Below are 22,632 nucleotides of genomic sequence, written 5' to 3' on the forward strand. Positions count from 1 at the left end.
CTCTACACGGGTGAGGAAATGCAAATTTTGAGCCTCCATGCGATCTAATCAGGCAGTCATTGTGTATTGTGGACTCACTTTGATGGGCTAATTTTCAGCAAATTTTTCGGTTAATTGTTCAGCATCTGTTGTCAGAATGACTGAGCGGTCTAAGGCGCTGCGTTCAGGTCGCAGTCTCTCATGGAGGCGTGGGTTCAAATCCCACTTCTGACAGAAGCTGCTTTTCTTTCATCTCCACTTAACCCCCTCAGGGACCACCTCTGATGCCAAAAACCAGGAGCCTTTACATCTTCAGTCTAACGCTCTCCCAAGTGAGCTATGTCATGACTTAGTGGATACTTAGGGTGAGGGATCTTCAGCACACAATGAAAATTTGTCCTATTACGGGCAGTAATTTTGCACAAAGGCAACACAACACTATCTCAAAGTAAATGTGTGCTGTACAAAGGAGAGGGAAGTCTTAGGGATGGATTTCTGAATTCAAGATTTCAAAATGGTCAGTGACAGGAAGGGTATCATCAGCATGGCAGAAAATGTGTTGACTAAGTGTGAACAAAAGATGGACTCTGGATGTACTCCTGTGATGTGATGATTAAACTCTTTAGCTGTTAAAACTGTCTCAGAGTGGTTAACATGAGTAACTGCAGTGAAAATAAAACTGGGCACTGAAAATGTATTCCAAAATGAACATGTAAAAAAGAAGTAGATGACCAGAGACCAAACTCCTCAACATGAAGTTGTGTGTGTGCGTGCATGTGAATTCATGCACATGAGTGGCATTTGACACTCCCTGCGCACGCTAGCATGTTAGCACAGCGGAGTTAGCTCAATGGGTAGGCTGCTGGCTTAGCATGTATTTGTATCAATAATCTTCACAGCTGCTCTGAATGGTGACAGTGGGGCAGCCTTTGTGTTTACATGTGATTCAGATGTAAAACATTTTGAGGTACAGAAAGAACAAGAGCAGTCGCACCACACAAGCATTTGAAAATAAAGCTAATTTAGATAATTTTATTTGTATCTTTAGCTCAACAAAGCGCAACACAGCGTGCCACCATTCAACTTCCCCGACTTCTTCACAGAACGCCTGGTGCTGTGGCTTAGTTGGTCAAAGCGCCTGTCTAGTAAACAGGAGATCCTGGGTTCAAATCCCAGCAGTGCCTCTTTGATGAAGTTTAATGCTGTTGAGTTAAACTCATGTAACTTCCTCTGCATAAGTTCCATTAAAAAGACACAGCACTCTCTCAGACCAGTCAGTTACTGTCAAACTCTCCATGTCTCTCTTTGTAAAAGGCTCGTTGGTCTAGGGGTATGATTATCGCTTAGGGTGCGAGAGGTCCCGGGTTCAAATCCTGGACGAGCCCGTTGTCATGGTGTATAGCACATTTATCATACAGGAACACCGGATCTAAATGTCCTGGGTTTGGAAGTAGTACTTGAGTGAGGTTCAAGCTCAGGTTTCTTTGACCTACATTTCCAATATTCTCCCTCCTCTTTCACCACACCATGAAATATTGCGCTGACTGGTTGTGTGTCCAAAAGGCTGTCAGATGCCATTTTCTCGTGGAAGATCGAAGGATTTTTTCAGATGTTTTAATGTAGGACTCTACAGCCATTTCCAATCATCATCAAAATGTATTCTTTAATTAAATGTTCCTAAACTTCTATTAAAGGCAGCATTATTGCAGCAGTCAGCACTCTATGGTGGAGGTCATGAGAAAAAAGTGGGAGGAGTCTTTGATCTCTGTGATGTCATTAGAACCTTTGTGACATCACAGAATCAGCATCTCCTTTGATGGTTACTGATGGAACAGGAAAAGGTCAGATCCTGATATAATCTTGTGAATCCACAAGTATGCCTTTCTTTGTTTGTGTACCAACAGTCTGAGCTCTGGAACATTTAATTAAAGAATACATTTTGATGATGATTGGAAATGTCTGTTTATTGTTTATCGCTTGTTAGGATCCCTGTTAGCTGTCACTGAGGCAGCAGCTACTCTTCCTGGGGTCCAAATGAAAATGCACATCTGCAGTCAAACAGGTTCAGGTAGATGCAGAGTCCTACATTAAAACAAACCACTTTACCATCAACCTCAGCTGCAGTTTACACATTACACATCCATCACCAGATCCTCTGGATATACATGTACATCAGAGTGGTGCTGTGGCTTAGCTGGTCAAAGCGCCTGTCTCGTAAACAGGAGATCCTGGGTTCAAATCCCAGCAGTGCCTCATTCATAATGTAAGATGTTGTAGATAGTAACACTTACACATGGGAAGTGCATGTTCGATCACTGAGCTGCATGGTCTGGCCGCATTAACTAACCATATAGCTTCTGAGCTCCTGAAGCTGTCTGATGAAGCCTTTTGGATGAGATGAGGACATTGATGATGCTGCTGAATTTAGGTCACCTGCACTTATGTCAACAGTCAGAGCTCCATACACAATAAGAGTACTGAAGAAAAAAACTTTAAACATGAGCTCTGTGTCACATTCATGCAGCTTGTGTAGAAACAGTTCATTCCATCAGAATGAACCTTCACCTGTTAAGGTAACAGTTTGGTAACAGTTGAGGAGGAAACTATCCAGGCTGGAAAATGTTGAGTCACGGGAACTTTCCTGTGTGTGGGTGTTGTGGCCGAGTGGTTAAGGTGATGGACTAGAACTACCCGTGCAGGTTCAAATCCTGCCAGCAACAGTTTGTTTTTTTTAATGGACCAAGCTTCCCATTTGGGGAGAGATGCAGCATGTTTGAGAATCTCTGTAATCTGCACAGCCTGAAAATATAACACAGCTGAGTGCTGTTGTTAGGACTCTAAGAGGAGGAGAGCACTCACTGGTGCTCAGTTATCATTATCAAGGCCGGTGATAGGGACACACCTTTAGTTCCACTTCCAGGTCATGGAAGCAATAATGAGAAGTCATTTCTACTGTTTGCTGTGCTGAAATAGCTCATTTGGGGGAGCGAACAAAAGGAGCCACAACAGCTGCTGAAACCCAGGATTGAAACAGGGACCTTTAAATCTTTAATGTAACGCTCTCCCAAACAGGCAGGATCTCTGTGAGACACAAAGGGAGCAACATTTGGGATAATTATAGCTGCGACAGCAGGCTGTAACAGGAATTGGTCATCATGTCTCTGTGGCGCAATCAGTCAGCGCGTTCGGCTGTTAACTGAAAGGTTGGTGGTTCGAGCCCACCCAGGGACGTATTTTGTTTAATTCACTGGTATTATAGTTCACACATGGAAGACCGGAGGATTTTTAAGTTGATGCTCAGTTATCTCCATCTAGTGGACAGATGGTAGAAGTTGATTCCTGAAAAGAGGAAGTGACTGAGATCAAACTGTTGAAGGAGAACGAGCAGCTTCTTCCTCACTGACTCACTCAACCTCTGTCTCCTGGGTTTGGATTTAGGTCTGGGTCTGGGTCTGGGTCTAAGACCAGGTGGGCCTGCTCAGAGTCTCTGTGTTGGATGTGAGCTGCTGAAATCTCTGAACACCATGACACAGATAATATCAGTCTGATGTGTCATCTGTAATCCAGATGTTGTCAGCAACAAACAGATGTTCCTGACAGAAGCTGTACTGATGATGATTCTGGATAGAAACTGGGAGGAAATAACTTTATGCTCCTTTTGTTTTTCCACGGAGGAAGTGAAGTTACACCACGTGATGTTTCTCTGCCCAGCTCCTCGTTAGTATAGTAGACAGTATCTCCGCCTGTCACGCGGAAGACCGGGGTTCGATTCCCCGACGGGGAGAGCACGTGTGTTTTTCTTTAATAGCTCAGTGACAGAAGTGAACTCTCTCTGGTCAGCAACGTCCCGCTCGCAGACAGCAGTTTTATTTTGAAAACCAACCGGATTCTCTTGGTTTTAGAAAGCCCAACTTCCTGCCTGTCTCATGTAAAGACAGAGCAGCAGATCTGAGTTAGTTGGATCAACTCGGAAACTACGGTGGCTGGTAAGTGCAAAACAAAATTACTAAGTGCGAAACACTTTTACAAATCCCGAAACAAATTTCCAAACGACAGAATCTTCCGGAAGGGGAATGTACCAAATGCCGGAAGTGATCCAGAAGAAGATTGACTGTGAGCTCAAAAAGTTTGTATCGGTTTGTGTGGCGGGAAAACTTTGCAGAGTGAAAGTTTATGGCAGCATGGAGTAAATAATGTTTTGGCCGTTTTGTGGAAACAACTTGAGCCAATTTACGCGGTTGTGTTTTCCGTGCGGACGATCTGTAGAATGTTTAACGTTGATGAACGGACCAGACGGAAGGAGCACGCGCACAGGACACATCTAATAAACAGCCGGAAAATGCTAAACAAGCTAAGTGTAGCATCGCGCTAACTAGCTGAAGCCGCTGTCAGACATGCAGTGAATTAAAGTGCACCGTTTCATTTTGCAGCCAATCGTTGTCTTCACGGAATAGCGACGCGTTTAGTTAGTATGCGTTGCTAGTTTTTTTTTTTTAGGCATTCAGTTGTGCTGAATGCACAATTGCTGCTGATTGTTTGATTGTTTTAGCTGCTGCTAACTTTCTGTTTTGATACGGAACTCCGTTCATTCCAGCAGAACAACCATGAACATCATATAAACAATTCATGGAGGACAGAAAGTCAAAGTCAAAAGAACTGTGGGCCGAAAGGAAACAGGTCCAGGTACGTGTGTGGATATATCTGTAAAATATGGAAGTCAATATGTGTGTGTGTGAAATGAATGATATCTTTTTGTTATTTTAGCAGATAAACATGGATTGATGGCGCCACATGGAGCTGATTTAAAAGCTCAGAGAGGGAAAACACTCCCATTATATACAGATCCGGAGGTAGCAGCACCTGATCTACTGAAGCATGATGTGAAGTTTACACGGTGCAAACATCAGCCTGCGGACTCTTAAAAGGATGATTCCTCTCCAAACGCCATCAGGTTGGAACTTCGTGGACCTGGACAACTGTTTGGCTATCGGACGATGTGGCAGGTACTCAGACAAAAGTCCAATCTTCGAGTGAAGAGAGATGATGTGATGAATGAGAGAGCACGCAGAAGGTTTCTAAGAAGAAGCTGCTCCTCAATGGGAGCGAACTGTATGTGGCATGCAGATGGTTCTGATAAACTGGCTCTCTCAGGACGCATGGATGGATTTTTTCACCTAAAGTGCTGTGACAAATAACAAGAAGCCAACAGTGATCGCTGAGAATCTCCTCTCATGAGACTGAGGACTGATTGTGGCACGGAGAATGGCATTATGGCTGCCATTCAGTCTCCCCTACGCCTCCATCATGATGACTGCTGCTCTGGGCCGTCCAGCCACATGTATGGCTCATCCACGAATAAGCAGCGTGTTGAATCCTGGTGGGCCATATTTAGAAGGGGAAGGTAAGTGGCCTTCATGAAGTCATTTTATTATGACTAACCTTTCATTTGATTTTTATCTTTATGTTCTATCGCAGATGAACTCCTCTAAACATATATAATAATTGAGGCTGGGACTTTAACGCGTTCATTTCAATTCATTCATTACAAAGCCTTTAATGAATTAGACTTTTTTAATGGAGTCCCACTCCTACTGATAATATATATTTACTTCTGATTCTATCCATTTCTACAGGTCTCAGTTCTGGATGGAGTTGTTTGCTGGATACTTCAACGGGAGCCATGAGCATCAGTGCCTTCTGAGATGTTGCTATGGTGATGTTGGATGAGTGTGTGAGACTGTGGAACAGTCACAGGATTCACACTTCCAGAACAGCGTCATGTCCAATGAACTGTACTGCTGACCACACAGGTAATATTGGTGATGATTGATATTTCCATGTTTGTTTTATTATTATTTTATTGGTTAAATGTAAATAAATCATATAAATGCTATTTATTGTATCTAACACAGATTTGGCTCCACAGACTGGATTTGAGATTGAACCAGCTGATTTGGATGCTGTTCCAGAGGCGAGTCTGTCAATAGCTCCATGTGGGGACTCAAACATGCAGGAGGACTTTGACTTTGTTATGGAGCACAAACAACTACAGAAGCCAGAGAACTGGGAGTCTGCAACAGAACTGTACATGAAGCTGAAAGAAACTGCTCAGCTGTGAGTCAGTGAGAAAGGGAATTTTCCCTTCAGACATTATCAAGTGCTTGTTCATTGGGGTTTCTGTCCTATTTCTATTTTATTTATTTTTTAAATTAATTTTTTAATATAAATGTCAAGAGCCATGAGATGACTGTGCTGTGATTTGGTATTAGACAAGTAACACAGAATAGAATCAAATATTGCCATGACTGAAAAACATGCAATTTTCTGTTTTAAAATAGTTTGGAGAAACTTCATAACCAATCTATCACAGATGCAATAAGAAGGAAATATTTGCAATTTTTTTTATTGTTTGTAAACATAACATTTGCATTCCCATTGTTTCATTTCTTCAGATGAACAGGTACCAGAATCATTTGGAAACATCACGAGGAAAAGTGAATGACAAGCTATGAAATCTGATTTGGAGTGGTGGAACACTGCAGTCTGTCTGAACACGAAGTGTCACAGCTTCATTTTTGCTGTGTTTGAAATCAATTGATAAAAATTATAGCAAAGTAATGAGTCCTATATTTTTGTAAGTATGGAATACAAAACTTCTTGAAATTTGTTTTGTCTAAAACTTAACAGTGAAAATCTTAACTGTGTGGAGAGAAAAAAAAACCCAAAACACCTTTTCGGAGTCTGGTCTCGAGGGGTGATCTAGTTACCAATTACAAGTTACAGTTACAAGTCCATGTGTGACTTAAACACAGTGTGTGAATCTCAGAGTGCTAATTTCAATGTGTTTGAACATGTATTGGGAACTGGGAATGGAGAGTCATCCAGGAACTCTATTCTTGGCGATGGTTCCAATCTGGACGGGGGAGGTGAAGTCAGCCCAGTTGCAAACATCAAAACATCCTCCAGAGACACAGCAGCCTGACCTTCTGCAAAGAAAAACCTTCAGTTACATCTTGGCAATGTATTTTCTCAGCAAATTATAAAATTTTGTGATTTCCAAACCTTCACAATAAAAGACACAGTCCACCCAGTAGCCCAAAGTTTGACTTTCTTTAAGTCTCCTGTTACTTCCTGATGGACTGAGGTCAGGTTTGAAGAGTCTCAAGTTCCAGACCAGTGAGTGGCTTTTCAGAGTGGCACAGGACAGGGGCCAGCAAAGTAGGCTGTTGCTGCAGTGCAGTCAGAAACTGAAGAGCTGAAAGACCATCTTTGAATCTAAAAAGTCACCACAAACATTGTTTCACATTTAAATGACCTAAAGAAACTTCAATGTTTTCTAAAATGACTATCCACCCAAACATATAGAAATGAGTAAAAATGGTTGTGTTGAACATTACTGATTTAAAGAAGAACTCTGTGTCTTGCTTTGCACTTGGCAGGGTAATTGTTACTCTACAGACTGCAAGAATTACGCACACAAACAAGACTGGAATGACATGAGCACCTTTTGATTGGCATAAGACAGAGGAAGGGGAGACAGACATCACACAGCAATTATACTAAACTAAGGCACACATTCTGACACACTGACTCAGAGCTAAAAAATATACATTCTTAATAAACCACAGAGGGGGATGATGAGGCATTTCAAACTAAAATATCTTAAATACAAAAAAATAAAAATCACATAATTACAAATATGATCTTACCTGTCGATTAAAGATGAGATGCGGTCAATAATGTACCATCGGAGGGAGTCTGACACGATTTCTTTCTTTTCTTCAACAGGAGCAACACGTCTCAGTCAGACTGCTGTCTGTAACATTGTGCTGTGTCTCATGATGCATTCTCTCAGAGCATCCACTGAAGAAACATTCTCAATCTGAGATGAAACAACACGTTTTTGAAAAATAGTTCCAGCAACAAAGTGTATGTCATGTGACATATAAAGTTAATGATCATTAACCATTAGTGTTGTTTACATCTAACCCTGTTCATACCATTTGCATTGTACACCAAGAACTGATGTCCTTCTGGTCCATCAGAAATGGGCCGGTCTTTCAGATGTTTCATCAGTAGAGTTAAAAACTCTCGTCTCGGCCCACCTGTGTCAATTCCTTCTTCCAAAACAGCAGCATCATCTGTGAATTTTACCAGCATGTCACAGGTTTCAGAATATGATGAACATCTTAGAAATGCAAATATCTTTCCCATGTAATCAATAAATTAAAATTAACAATAAGTGGGTCACTGTTGTTTTTTTACTTACCTGTAGCAAGAACTCCTGACTGGATTTGTTCCAGGTGGATCCAGATCCTCAGTGTCAGATATTACTGTCTGAAAAACAAATGAAAATGTCTGAAACAACACACTGAAAGCAAAGAACATCAGGCTGCCATAATCTGCCTTAATACCTGTCCAGGCTGAGCTGTGGATGAATCTCTGAAACATGATAAAATTGATAAACTGATGAACTTTATGATACAGAGTATAACAGAGCTTTGAGTAACATTTAGAGGTAGAGAGGAACCATAAGATTTATAAATAAGAGATGATTTCATTATAAATGATATTACACGTATGGTATTTTCTACCACATGTTCATCACAATCACATCAACAACTTAAAGACAAATTACCTCTTTTGTAAAAACTAATACCTACCCTTTATCTTCAGGTTTGTGTTTGGGAGAACTGTGTTTTTTTGGTTCAAAAACCTGATAAGAAAAGCACACAATTGTCAGCAACTTTAAACAGCTTCCATTATTGTTCCCTCACCACATACAGTATATATCAATGGTGAAAGGTTATCAGGGTGTCTGATTGGAATAGTAAATGCCAAATAATCAAGACTTGGTTCTTAGACTTAATGCTTGAAACCAAATGCAAATCTATCAATAAATAAATAAAAACCTAATCAAAGTACAAAATGTATAAATGAACGTACCATAGTGTCAGCTACATTGAAACACATTATTATGCTACATCGGAGTAAATAAATATGTAAAAATATTGAATGAAGAGATCCACAAACCTCCTCTAAAGTGTGTTTCTAGGCAAATGAAAAAAGTGCCTTTCCTATTTCCTTTTTATATTCTGCCAGTTTGAATGGGCTTTCTGACCCAGGCACATGGAGCACCTCTGAACAGTCTGGATACAAAAGAAGGTCTGCTCCTTCATCCATCTTCTTGTTAAATGTTCTCATTTCTTGGACAGCTTGCTTCAGTAGATCAGGTGCTGCTACCTCCGGATCTGTATATAATGGGAGTGTTTTCCCTCTCTGAGCTTTTAAAATAACAAAAAGATATCATTCATTTCACACACACACACACACATATTTACTTCCATATTTTACAGATATATCCACACACGTACCTGGACCTGTTTCCTTTCGGCCCACAGTTCTTTTGACTTTGACTTTCTGTCCTCCATGAATTGTTTATATGATGTTCATGGTTGTTCTGCTGGAATGAACGGAGTTCCGTATCAAAACAGAAAGTTAGCAGCAGCTAAAACAATCAGCAACAATTGTGCATTTAGCATAAATGTACGCCTAAAATAAAATAAATAAATAACAACTAGCAACGCATACTAACTAAACGCGTTGCTATTCCGTGAAGACAACGATTGGCTGCAAAATGAAACGGTGCACTTTAATTCACTGCATGTCTGACAGCGGCTTCATCTAGTTAGCGCGATGCTACACTTAGCTTGTTTAGCATTTTCCGGCTGTTTATTAGATGTCTCCTGTGCGCGTGCTCCTTCCGTCTGGTCCGTTCATCAACGTTAAACATTCTACAGATCGTCCGCACGGAAAACACAACCGCGTAAATTGGCTCAAGTTGTTTCCACAAAACGGCCAAAACATCATTTTACTCCATGCTGCCATAAACTTTCACTCCGCAAAGTTTTCCCGCCACACAAACCGATACAAAGTTTTTGAGCTCACAGTCAATCTTCTTCTGGATCACTTCCGGCATTTGGTACATTCCCCTTCCGGAAGATTCTGTCGTTTGGAAATTTGTTTCGGGATTTGTAAAAGTGTTCTGCCACTTTTAAATTTGTTTCGCAAGTTGTAAATTTTTTTCCGTGGTAACAGTGTTTTTCTTGTGTAATTTGGCTTAATAAAATGTAAAAATGTTTCCCCAACATGTAAATTTGTTTCACGCTTTGTGAAAGTGTTTCGCACTTTGTAAGATTGTTTTGCACTTACCGGCCACCGTAGTTTAGAGTTGGGGTGCACGCGCTTAACTACTCAGAGTTGATCTAACTATCTCAGATCTGCTGTTCTGTCTTTACAAGAGACAGGAAGTTGGACTTTCTAAAGCCAAGAGAATCCGGTTGATTTTCAAAATAAAACTGCTGTCTGCGAGCAGGACGCCGCTGACCAGAGAGAGTTAACTTCTGTCACTGAGCTATTAAAGAAAAATGCACGTGCTCTCCCCGTCGGGGAATCGAACCCCGGTCTTCCGCGTGACAGGCGGAGATACTGTCCACTATACTAACGAGGAGCTGGAAAAAAAAAAAAAAACGATATCACGTGGTGTAACTTCACTTCCTCCGTGGAAAAACAAAGAGAGAATAAAGTTATTTCCTCCCAGTTTCTATCCAGAATCATCATCAGCACAGCTTCTGTCAGGAACATCTGTTTGTTGCTGACAACATCTGGATTACAGATGACACATCAGACTGATATTATCTGTGTCATGGTGTTCAGAGATTTCAGCAGCTCACATCCAACACAGAGACTCTGAGCAGGCCCACCTGGTCTTAGACCCAGACCCAGACCCAGACCTAAATCCAAACCCAGGAGACAGAGGTTGAGTGAGTCAGTGAGGAAGAAGCTTGCCGATTGCACCACAGAGACATTTTGCCCAGTTCCTGTTACAGGCTGCTGCTTTTGAGGAACCAATTGATAATAATCCTGTTTATGAATATTCCTGATTGGTGTTTTTTTTCTGATGCTCTTATTTCATTTCTTGTGGTTGTCTGACTGTTCTCTGTGTTATTGAACCTTCCCATTGCTGGATGTACTCCTGTCCACTGTGACAAATAACAAAGGATTTTCTTTTGCATAAAATAAACTGTCACATTAATGTCCTGAATGTGCTGTGTGTAAATAATGAGGTTCATCAAAACAAAGTCAGAACCAGAGGTCAGACTGTTGGTACACAAACAAAGAAAGGCATACTTGTGGATTCACAAGATTATATCAGGATCTGACCTTTTCCTGTTCCATCAGTAACCATCAAAGGAGATGCTGATTCTGTGATGTCACAAAGGCTCTAATGACATACCGGAGATCAAAGACTCCTCCCACTTTTTCTCATGAACTTCACCATAGAGTGCACTCTGTTAATGTTAAAGACGAATGTGATACGTTGCTTTCAGCTGCTTTCAGATCTGACCTTTTCCTGTTCCATCAGTAACCATCAAAGGAGATGCTGATTCTGTGATGTCACAAAGGCTCTAATGACATCACAGAGATCAAAGACTCCTCCCACTTTTTCTCATGAACTCCACCATAGAGTGCACTCTGTTAATGTTAAAGACGAATGTGATACGTTGCTTTCAGCTGTTATTGTTATTGAACTCTTCATAGCTCTCCATTATCATAATCTGCTCCTCTTGGTTGAAATATGTTTCACGTAGTTTGACAATTTTTCTGCAGGAATGGTGTCAAATGACACCTAAACAGTCCTTTTTATGTGAACGCACACAGCGCCTGCTGAGGAAAGCCTGGGTGGACAAACCAAGTTGATAACCACCATCGTGATACTCGTAATCTCTGGTTGGAGCTTTCGTCTTTGTTGAGCCAGCTCACCCAAACAAAGTCCGGCTCTGTTGAGCTTCCTTCATAAGATCCTGCTGCCTGTCCTCACTAGCTCCTCCTCTGTGGTGACCCCCAAACAGGACACAACCTCAGTATCATGACAAGTCATGCTGCTGAACAATTAATGCTACAAGGATTCATTTCAGCTTCACTTTAACAGATTGGATTCATACATTTATGTGACACACAGTCAGGTCATGTTCTCTGTGTCTTTGCAGTTTTACAGATGCACAACAAAACAATACAAAAACAAATGTTTTTACATTTAAGTTATATTTTTGAAGCTGTATGATTATTTACCCCCCTCCTTTAAAAAAAAACACAACACAGATCATCTAACATCACAGATGTGTGTGTGTGTGAGTATATATACAGATCCAAGTATATGCACCATTAAGGGCCTCTGATATAATATAGAGATTGACAATTGAAAAGATGTACCGATTTAATCATTTTACTCCTGGAGATACTTTCACAGCCACCAAAGTCGTGCGAACAAACTAGCAGACAATCGGTCACCTGCCAAGATAAAAATATATATAATCACGTGCAAATAAAGATTATATGCATCATAATCATGGACCAGTAAAGTTGGTTACAGATGAAACATCATGTTACTTCATCACATATAAAATTTTAAAGTTTGGTATATTTCATTAACATTTTGTTAGAGGCAGGGAGGATTTCAAAAGCTTTGTCAGAGTTTCCTGAATTAATTTTTGATGCCCAATATTCTGATACTACTAATTTATAGAAGAGGCGTTCCTTTTCATTCTGATCTTTATATAAGCCTTTTTTATTGACAAGAAAGATCCAACATTCAGATCAGAACAGCTACACACAAAGTAATCATTAACAGCCCTTCAAAAGGGGGACCAGAGGGTGTGTGCCAACTACAGGGTCATAACACACCTGGGTGAAGCTGGCCCCCCACCCCACGCAAAATTTGGAGAAAGTCTGTTTTGTCTGTGCTGGTTTGTGTGGTAAAAATTTTTGTCTGTGCTGCTACGGTTTTTCAGATCTTAAAGATTATTTTTTTAGGACATCCACAGGTCACCCAGCCCCCCCCCCATGTACTCCAAACTGACCAGAAATGGTACCATTCATTTGTGCTCCTCTGGTTTTATAGATATTACACATTTCTGGTGATGACGTCACACAGCCCGCTATGTGCTCTGATTGGACCTGAAGTGGTACAGTTCATTTGTGCTGGTTTGTGCCGTAAAAAACAAGTTTCGTCTCGTGCTGCCATGCTAAGTGATTCGCTCCTTTTGTTTTTAATGCCATATAATTTTGTACGTTTCTGCACATTTGTCATTCTTCAAGCTCCTGGAATGGCACTGTGGCAGGACAAACTTCAGGTAAGCATGTTACACTGTTTACTACAGAAAAACTTCCTTGTTACTGTTTTCACTGATGTAAATGACTTTTAGTATGAGCAGAATATTTATTTAAATGTGTTGTTCCCATGTTTATTCAGTTATTTTCTCAGTATTCATTAGAGAGTTTCCCATCACTCCCTCAAAGCCTGTGTTAGACGTTTGGTTAGAGCAGACACTTCATATCCTTCCACCGGCGCTAGATGAGAGAAAGCCGGTAAAGTCTTTGACCAAAAGCTCAGTAATGTATCTGACAGCAGTCCATGTAAACTCCCTCCCAGAGCTCTGCTGTTTTAACTACAGGTGAAAAGATAGATTTTATTAAAAACAGTCAAACAGGCTGAACTAGTTTTTTGGGTGAATGGGGCAGTTCAGCTGACCAAAGAAGGCCAAACTGTTTTTAACCCTCTTTGGGTCCAACAGTATCGCTGAGAATGATGAAACTACTAACCAGGAACCAACACCAAGAAATAACCTGTTTGGGTTCATAAAAGAACTGTAGTTATATACATAAGTACAGATATGTTAGTATCCAAACTGAACGCCTCACCTCTGATTATATGATGGAATATTTAAGAGTTTACAGCTGGTTAGAACATATTTACACATGAACGTTACTACCTCCTTCATCCTCCACAGTGTTAATCATTTGATAACCAGACAGGCTTAAACAGCAGATGATTGCTGTGATGAACTTTGAGTTCATGATTTTCTTTTAAGAACTGAACAGTTCCAGTGGTCCATGTTTGTCTCATTCAGACAGCAGCCTGAAGTCCCGGGGACATCATGCTAATAACCAGATCAATGGAACTGAAATAAACTAACAGTCCAACAGGAGGAAGGAAGAAGGAAATGGAGGCCACAGACAACTATTCCCTCTGAAGAGTTTCAGCATTAATGCTGAAAGAAGTTCAGATCTCATCATCGGGTACAAAAACCAACCAAAGCATGACATAATGTAATGAATATGTAAGCTGATGTAGTTTCAGCAACACACAGATTTAGACAACAAAGTCCAGATCTGTTTCCAAACTGGAACTGACGGAGACTCCAGAGCTGAGAAGTGAAGCAAACAGTGAAGTGTCTCAGTTTCTAGTTTCAGGTCTCCTTCAGCACAACTCTCTCAAAGACACTGAAGAAACAGGCATGATCCTGAACCCAGGATAGAGAGGTTCAGTGAATGTGGTGTTGAAGGTGTGGAGGTGGATCAGTGAGTCAGAGGAGACTCTGTAGAAGGACAGAGAGCCAGCAGGACAGTCCACATACACTGCTACTCTGTTAGAGACAGAGGAGGAGGAGAGGGATGTTCTTCTGTTGTTGTGCCAAACCGAGTAACCATCATCAGAGCAAAACAGACTCCAGGAGTGATCATTTCTTCCAAACAAACAGTCATCACTGCCTCCTTTCCTTCTGATTCCTCTGTAGCTCACTGAGATATAAACCAGTCCACTCCACTCGACCTCCCAGTAACAGCGACCAGTCAGACCATTTCTACACAGCAGCTGAGGCCAGTAATTAAATCTGTCTGGATGATCAGGATATGACTGATCCTCGGCTACATGTGTCACCTTCCTGTTGTTGTCAGACAGTTTGAGGTTTCTGTGGATTGTGTTTGTGTCCAGTTCCAGTTCACAGACATCTGATGGAGAGAACAAGAAACAACAGCTGCAGTTTATCATCTGTTCATTTATCAACAACTTTACTGAAAGTGAATCATTCAAACTTACATTTCATCACCTGTGAATAATGTTTGACTACATTTAAATGAAAAGCCAACAATCCAGTTAGAACATCAACAGTTACTGAACATGAGAGTCAAGATGTCAGCAATGTTCTGCTTTTTTTCTGCTGTGGAGTCAAAGATGACGGCTGATGGAGATCCACATCAATAAACACATGAAGTGTTGATCCTGAATGAAACTCATCTTTGGACTTCAGTCAGAAATGTAAAAATCTAGTGGAACATGAGCAGCTGAGTTTTCATGAATCAAAGTGAAAACACACTCACACTTCCTCGGACCAGGTCTCAGTCTCTGTGGTCCACCATGGTCCACCCTGGAGGAAGAAACAGAGTCAGGATCCACTTGATCCACCATCAAACATGAAGCAGAGTTCCTCAGAGCTGTCCAGACCTGAGAGTGTCCAGTCTCCAGTCTGGATCCTCCAGTCCAGCAGACAGAAGCTTCACTCCTGAGTCTCCTGGATGATTGTAGCTCAGGTCCAGTTCTCTCAGATGGGAGGGGTTGGAGCTGAGAGCTGAGGCCAGAGAAGAACAGCCTTCCTCTGAGAGCAGACATCCTGACAGACTGAACACACACACACACACACACACACACACACACACACACACACACACACACACACACACACACACACACACACACACACACACACTTTGGTCTTTGATTATTCACCAAAAATCAGGTCAGCATTAAGTCTTCCTGGAGTTCCCCCACCACCTGACCTTATAAATACTATAGAATCAGGTCTACAGAGATTGCAAACACTTTGAATCAACAGCAGAACAAAGAAACACCATGAGAGAATACACAAAGATAAACCACAGCAGAGAAACACAACAGCTGAACTACAAACACACTGATTAAAGTAAAGACAGTAACACAAACAGTATAGTGATGCGTTGATTCTGCTCTCTGTTCAACCAGGTTCATTCATCCACAGAGCATCATATCAGCAGTCCACTCAACCTCTGGTGTCTTTGAGCCCCTTAAATATTTTCCTGAATGAGAACTCCATCATCACAACTGTGACAGATGCCAAAAGCAGCAGAAAGGTTGTGTCCACCTCCCTAAAAGTAAATGATCCTCAGTGAACATAGAAGACACCACTACGAACCAAAATCTACAAACCTCTTCAGTTTTCATTTTTTACTCATTTAAATAAAAATGTATCATAAAAAACTAAATCCAGTTTTAGTATTCACACAAACATGAACTCTGACCTGAGAGTTTCCAGCTCACAGTGTGGACTCTTCAGTCCAAAAGACAGCAGCTTCACTCCTGAATCCTGCAGGTTGTTGTTACTCAGGTCCAGATCTCTCAGACTAGAGGACTGGGAGCTGAGGACTGAGGACAGAGCTTCACAGCTTCTGTCTGAGAGGTTACAGCCACTCAGTCTGAAGAGGAAGCAGCAAAACGAGAGTAAGTGATTATAAAGATGTTTTCTTGATCTTTAGCAAATAAAAAGATTCAGTTGATCTTGTTGGATTTATTTGCACATACAGAACTTTGTTGGAGGCTTTGACCACTGGCAGCAGCCTCAGAAGAGCCTCCTCTGAAGCAGAGTATTTCTTCAGGTCAAACACGTCCAGATCTTTTTCTGATGACAGTAAGATGAAGACCAGAGCTGACCATTGAGCAGGAGACAGTTTATCTGTGGAGAGACGTCCTGATCTCAGGGACTGTTGGATCTCCTCCACCAGAGAACCATCATTCAGTTCATTCAGACAGTGAAACAGGTTGATACTTTTCTCTGGAGACAGATTCTCACTGATCTTTGTTTTGATGTACTGGACTGTTTTCTGATTGGTCTCTGAGCTACTTCCTGTCTGTGTCACCAGGCCTCGTAGGAGAGTTTGGTTGGTCTGCAGTGAAAGACCCAGAAGGAATCGGAGGAACAAGTCCAGGTGTCCATGTGGACTCTGTAAGGCCTCATCCACAGCACTCTGGTAGAGACGTGTTGTTTTAGATCCAGTCCTTATTAGTTTAAACTTTCGAGTTGTTTGTTTTTCTGACATCAGATTGACTCCAGAGCTGATGAAGGTCAGATGGACATGAAGAGCAGCCAGAAACTCCTGAACACTCAGATGGACGAAGCAGAAGACCTTGTCCTGGTACAGCCCTGTCTCCTCTTTGAAGATCTGTGTCAACACTCCTGAGTAAACTGATGCTGCTCTGATATCGATGCCACACTCGGTCAGGTCTGATTCATAGAAGATCAGGTTTCCTTTCTGCAGCTGCTCAAAAGCCACTTTTCCCAGAGACTCAATCATCTTCCTGGTCTCTGGACTCCAGTGTGGATCTGACTCAGCTCCTCCATCGTACTTGACCTTCTTCAGTTTGGACTGAACCACCAGGAAGTGGATGTACATCTCAGTCAGGGTCTTGGGCAGCTCTCCTCCCTCTCTGGTCTTCAACACCTCCTCCAGAACTGTAGCAGTGATCCAGCAGAAGACTGGGATGTGGCACATGATGTGGAGGCTTCGTGAGGTCTTGATGTGGGAGATGATCCTGCTGGCCTGCTCCTCATGTCTGAACCTCTTCCTGAAGTACTCCTCCTTCTGGGGGTCATTGAACCCTCTGACCTCTGTCACCATGTCAACACACTGAGGAGGGATCTGATTGGCTGCTGCAGGTCGTGTGGTTATCCAGAGGCGAGCAGAGGGAAGCAGTTTCCCCCTGATGAGGTTTGTCAGCAGCACGTCCACTGAGGTGGACTCTGTAGGATCAGTCAGGACCTCAGTGTTGTGGAAGTCCAGAGGAAGTCGACACTCATCCAGACCGTCAAAGATGAACACAACCTGGAAGTGATCAAAGCTGCACATTCCTGCTTCTTTGGTTTCAGTGAAGAAGTGATGAACAAGTTCCACCAAGCTGAACTTCTTCTCTTTCAGCACATTCAGCTCTCTGAAGGTGAAGGGGAATGTGAACTCTATGTCCTGGTTGGCTTTGTCTTCAGCCCAGTCCAGAGTGAACTTCTGTGTTAAGATGGTTTTCCCAATGCCAGCCACTCCCTTTGTCATCACTGTTCTGATTGGTTGGTCTCTTCTAGGTGGGGGTTTAAAGATGTCTTCTTGTCTGATGCTTGTTTCTGCTCTGTCCTGTTTCCTGGATGCTGTTTCAATCTGTCTGACCTCATGTTCCTCATTGACCTCTCCAGTCCCTCCCTCTGTGATGTAGAGCTCTGTGTAGATCTGATTCAGAAGGGTTGAGTTTCCTGCTTTAGAGATCCCCTCAAACACACACTGGAACTTCTTCTTCAGGCCAGATTTGAGTTTACGGTGACAATCTAGAGCATGACTTTCTGAATTAAAAAAAAAAAAAGAGAGATTGAAAACAACAAGGTTGATGTTTACTTCTTCCATGAATAAGAATATCATCATTTCTCTCTCTGTCTCCTCAGACTTTAGTAAATGTCTAACTGATCCATCATGTTAAATCCTCTTACTGCTCTGCAGACAGTCAGCCAGCTCCTCCTGCTTCATCCTCCTCAGGAAGTTCACTGTGATCTTCAGAAATGCCTCTCTGCTCCTCCTCTGCTCTTCATCCACCTCATCATCCTCATTCTTGATGAATTGTGGGTAATCTGGACTCAGACTCCTTTTGATTTTCTTCAGCTCGTTCTTCACAAAACAGACGATGTTCTCCTCCAGCAGCTGGAACACAATAACATCCTGTGTAAAGTTCACTCTCAGTATAAACTGATGGATCAAAGCATCAGATCATCAGTCAGCAGAGTTCAACTTTAGCTGCTGCTGTATCATCTGCTGCCACGTCTCTTTCCAGAGCTACACAGAAAGATTCAGACCTGCTGACTTCACTAAACTAACTTCACTGGTGTAACTTACTAAGTTTGACTTTAGATTCTGACAACAGAGATCCTGATCATCACATGAAGACCAAACTGATACAGCCCTTCAACACATCAACTCAGGAAGTGAAAATTCAGGGTATTAACTGTGACTGTGGCTGAAGATGGATCAGACCACCTGAACTAGTTCACTGATGAATTATTCCATCTTTAAACCCCGTAGAGACAGAGTCCATGGAGGTCCAGGACTGAATCTGATTAACTTTGGTCTTTGTTATTAAGTCACAGCTGAAATTATCTGGGAAACAACTAAATAAACATTTCTTTAAGATTCACTGTAGATGAAGAAGAAGGAGCAGAAATGTTTTGTAAAAGTCTCCAACAGACCATATTAATACAGAACATATCTGTTGAGGCTGATGGATTATTGCTCTGTGGTGAACTACAACTCCCAGTCCTCTCCCACTCTCTCCCACCCCAAACCTGTTCAATCCCAATTCAACTCCTGTCTGTCACAGAGTAAAGCTCTACTGGTCTAAAAAGTGCAGCTTCAAACTCAAGTCTTTGTTGGTGTCTGTTGTAGTCACTGGAGGAACATTTACACACCATAAATATGGAGTCCAGGTCTGTGTGATGATGTTTGTCAGACTGAACTCTGAGGAGAAAAGACACAAACACACAGTTTGTTCCAGGAGTTTTCTATGAACAGCAGAGAAACTGATAGACAAGCTTTGATACCTTTAATGAGTCAAACAACAACAAATGATCAGCTTTTACCTTTTTTCTTTGATAAAATCATCCATAGACTGATCACTTTTCATGGACACACAGCTGGATACAGCAGACTGTTGTCCTCCCTTAAAGTCAATAAGACGATCCATAGACCAATCACTCTTCATGGACACACAGCTCAGTTCAGGAGAATCTGGTCTTGACTTCTGGTTGCTAGTAGAAACAGAGCTGACAGAAAATAACCAACAAACAAAATGAGTCAAGAATGGTTTTCCTTTGTATTTGTAAGAATCACACAGAATATTTTGTTTAAATTCTTAAATTAAACATACTTGTAATTTTGCCAGTTTAAATGTTTTTGAAAGTTGCAAGACAAATAAAGATAATTATTGTTATTAATTATTACAATATCTTCACATCCTGGTTGAAAACAAAGAAACAAAACATCAGCAGAAAAAAATGTAAGTGACAGTGAGAGTGAATAATGATGGAGCAGTGATCTGAGTGCTGAGCTCTGACAGATGGACAGTTAGAGATCCTCATCTCACCTCTGAGCTTTGGTCTGACTCTCATGTTCCCCACACAGAGTGGTTTTAGAGGGAGGGGCTCCCTCCTCTCTGTCCTCACACTGATTCATAGCTGAGCCTCCACCTTCACACAAACACAACAAAAAGCTTCATTACAACAGGATTTACATCACAGAAAACAATCAGCATTACTGTCACTAACTTCAGCCTTTAACTCCCAACAACAAACTGTTTGACTTTTCTCTCTCTGTGTTGATTTCAGTCAGATGCTCTTATAAACAGAGAACATTCCTGATTCATGTAAACTCAGATCACCATTTACTTTAAGCAGTGCAAGTTGAAGAGTTATTGAACCTTGACATAGTTGTGATCACCATAGGTTGGCACATTTGAATCTTCAGAATTTTAATGAAATAAATTTTTGAGGGCCAAATGATTCCTTCAGAAGCCAAAAAATAAAAACAAACAAACGTTACAACTAAACCAGTCTGTCCTGTCAGGAAACCCCAGATTAGGGGAGATGGTTCTCTCATCTGATGAAAACGATAAACCTTAAACATTTGTTTCTTTTACACATTATTTAAATACTGTGCCTCCACAACTTCACATAGAAATCAGTCTGATCTGTCAGTGATCTGCAAGTTTCAGAGAAATGTATCTCAGATCTGATGGTGCTTCTTCTCTCTGTCCACTAGATGGTGGTATCTGACTGTAGGATGGGTTGATGGGGCTGATTTAATTCATGTCACCTTATTGAGCAAATAACTTGTGACAATGTAAAGATTTGCCTCAATTGATTCCCAACAATAAAAACAAACCTTCAGTGCATTCACTGTATCTGGAAATTCTCAGAGTGGAACATTAACAGTCAGAGTTCAGTTCACTGAGCCAAGTTCATCCAAAGTATCAGACCAGTTCTGACATGTTTGTTCTGTCATGGCTCAGCTAGGAAATCAAATTCAGCCGTATCAAGAAAGTTGATAAAAGTTTCTGCTTCACTTAAGATTTGTGGTGACCACTTAAACACCTTTAAAAAAAATTAAATCTGTTTTAACTCTGGTGATTTAAAATCTTGAGTTTACTAAGTCTAAGAATCTGACTGTATATCAGAGCAAGAACAAAGTGAAGGAACTATTAACTCCAAATTCCAGATAAAATACTGATAGATTCAGTCTGTAAATAGGAAGAAAGGAAGGAAGGTAAATAAACATGTCTACTGTTGTCAGCTCAGTGTGATCACAGTGATCCTGTTCAGACATTTACAGATTCTCACCTGCTGAACTCACTTCAGGGAGACTTTCTGACACTTTCCAGCTTCATGTGAAGAGAAGAAGCTGCTTGTTCTCCCTCATCAGTCCTGGTGTCTGTTTGATCTGAGGAAAAGTCACATCATCATAACTTCAGAGTTCAATTATTAAAAGCTTTAGTGAGGTGAAAACTGTTCACCAAACCAAATCAGTGCCAGAGGACTCTTTGGGATGGTGGTGTGATTCTGCAACAACACCTCTAAAGTCCTGACCCTCAACTCAGCAGACGAAGATGTAAATGTGCTGCAACAATGTGAATTTCTCAGCATGGATAAAATTTTTAAATATCAGTAAGCAGTTAAGAGTCTGCGTGGTTTCCTCTGGGTACTCTGTTTTCCTCCCATCATCCAAAGACATGCATGTACAGGTTAACTGGCGATGTTAAATTCACCGCAGGTGTGAGTGGTTGTTTGTCTCTGTTTGTCCTTATGTGTTGTCCCTGCAGTGGACTGGTGACCTGTCCCCTTGCCCAATGTGAGCTGGGATTGGCTCCAGCAGCCCAGCAACCCGGATACGGATAAAAGCAGATGAAGATGAATGAGAGTGATTGAGAAAACAAATCATTCAGAGCCAACAACAACTATGTCATCCTGAGTTCAACCAACAGATGGAGCCATCAGAAATCTGGATTTCTTCATTACTTCAATGTCAATATTTGTATACCTCAGTAATTGTCAAAGAGGAAAATAACATGTAATGAAGAGGAAAATTATGTAAAAACAAGACAAAACATAAATGTCCAGTGGCAACTGTTTCTTTTTTTTTTTCTTTTTTTTTTGTATTTTGTTGTTTGCTTCAACTTTAAACCGACATCTCTTTTCATAATCACCTTCTTCTCTGCTGTCTTCAGTTTAAAAAAAACTCTTCACTTCCATGTCTTTTGGTTTTGTTATTAAAAAGCAACAGAACTGAATCAATGCTTTCAGGAGACACAGACCTTGAATATTACATGTTTTCAATCAGTGTTCTCATGGATTAAAGCGATAAACAATAAAAAATATGTTCCTAAGAAATTATTGTTGGCTCATCTTTGATCTGGAACAATATGGAAAGATTTTACATTAATGTTACTGAACCAGTTTTCTTCCTCATTACAGGAAACAAACAGGATGTGATGAAGTTCTACTATCTGTCCACTAGATGAAGATAACCAACACACCCTCAATTGACTGGTTTGCATTTAGTTTCGTATTTTTCTTTAGGAAAAATTGCATGATTGAATAAGTAAGAGAAAAAGTAAAAGCTCAATTTTACTGATGAGGAAAAATTGATTGATCAAACTGAAAAAAGAAATCACATTATTTGAAAGCCCAAGTTCTGACCTAA

General features: G+C 41.1%; 1 protein-coding gene, 1 long non-coding RNA gene and 7 other non-coding genes across 9 annotated transcripts; 6 read left to right on the forward strand and 3 right to left on the reverse strand.

Annotated features, from left to right (window-relative positions):
* The first annotated feature begins 130 nt into the window (after positions 1-130).
* On the forward strand, positions 131-213 carry trnal-cag (transfer RNA leucine (anticodon CAG)). Its single transcript has one exon. It is a non-coding gene; the product is annotated as a tRNA-Leu (tRNA).
* An 876-nt stretch (positions 214-1,089) lies between these two features.
* On the forward strand, positions 1,090-1,163 carry trnat-agu (transfer RNA threonine (anticodon AGU)). Its single transcript has one exon. It is a non-coding gene; the product is annotated as a tRNA-Thr (tRNA).
* A 129-nt stretch (positions 1,164-1,292) lies between these two features.
* Positions 1,293-1,364, forward strand: trnap-agg (transfer RNA proline (anticodon AGG)). Its single transcript has one exon. It is a non-coding gene; the product is annotated as a tRNA-Pro (tRNA).
* A 794-nt stretch (positions 1,365-2,158) lies between these two features.
* trnat-cgu (transfer RNA threonine (anticodon CGU)) lies at positions 2,159-2,232 on the forward strand. Its single transcript has one exon. It is a non-coding gene; the product is annotated as a tRNA-Thr (tRNA).
* A 904-nt stretch (positions 2,233-3,136) lies between these two features.
* trnan-guu (transfer RNA asparagine (anticodon GUU)) lies at positions 3,137-3,210 on the forward strand. Its single transcript has one exon. It is a non-coding gene; the product is annotated as a tRNA-Asn (tRNA).
* Positions 3,211-3,691: 481 nt separating this feature from the next.
* On the forward strand, positions 3,692-3,763 carry trnad-guc (transfer RNA aspartic acid (anticodon GUC)). Its single transcript has one exon. It is a non-coding gene; the product is annotated as a tRNA-Asp (tRNA).
* Positions 3,764-10,417: 6,654 nt separating this feature from the next.
* On the reverse strand, positions 10,418-10,489 carry trnad-guc (transfer RNA aspartic acid (anticodon GUC)). Its single transcript has one exon. It is a non-coding gene; the product is annotated as a tRNA-Asp (tRNA).
* A 1,479-nt stretch (positions 10,490-11,968) lies between these two features.
* LOC115054993 (stonustoxin subunit beta-like) lies at positions 11,969-14,818 on the reverse strand (the record flags this gene model as incomplete). Its single annotated transcript, XM_029520349.1, has 1 exon — positions 11,969-14,818. A coding segment is annotated over one exon (519 nt), but the record flags the coding sequence as incomplete, so codon positions are not given.
* Positions 14,819-19,350: 4,532 nt separating this feature from the next.
* On the reverse strand, positions 19,351-20,069 carry LOC115056998 (uncharacterized). The gene is made up of 3 exons (XR_003841848.1): positions 20,021-20,069; positions 19,518-19,700; positions 19,351-19,395 (listed from the first exon to the last, which is right to left on the reverse strand). It is a non-coding gene; the product is annotated as an uncharacterized LOC115056998 (long non-coding RNA).
* Positions 20,070-22,632: the final 2,563 nt, after the last annotated feature.

Source organism: Echeneis naucrates, chromosome 2, assembly GCF_900963305.1.
Source record: "Echeneis naucrates chromosome 2, fEcheNa1.1, whole genome shotgun sequence".
Lineage (NCBI taxonomy): Eukaryota > Metazoa > Chordata > Actinopteri > Carangiformes > Echeneidae > Echeneis > Echeneis naucrates.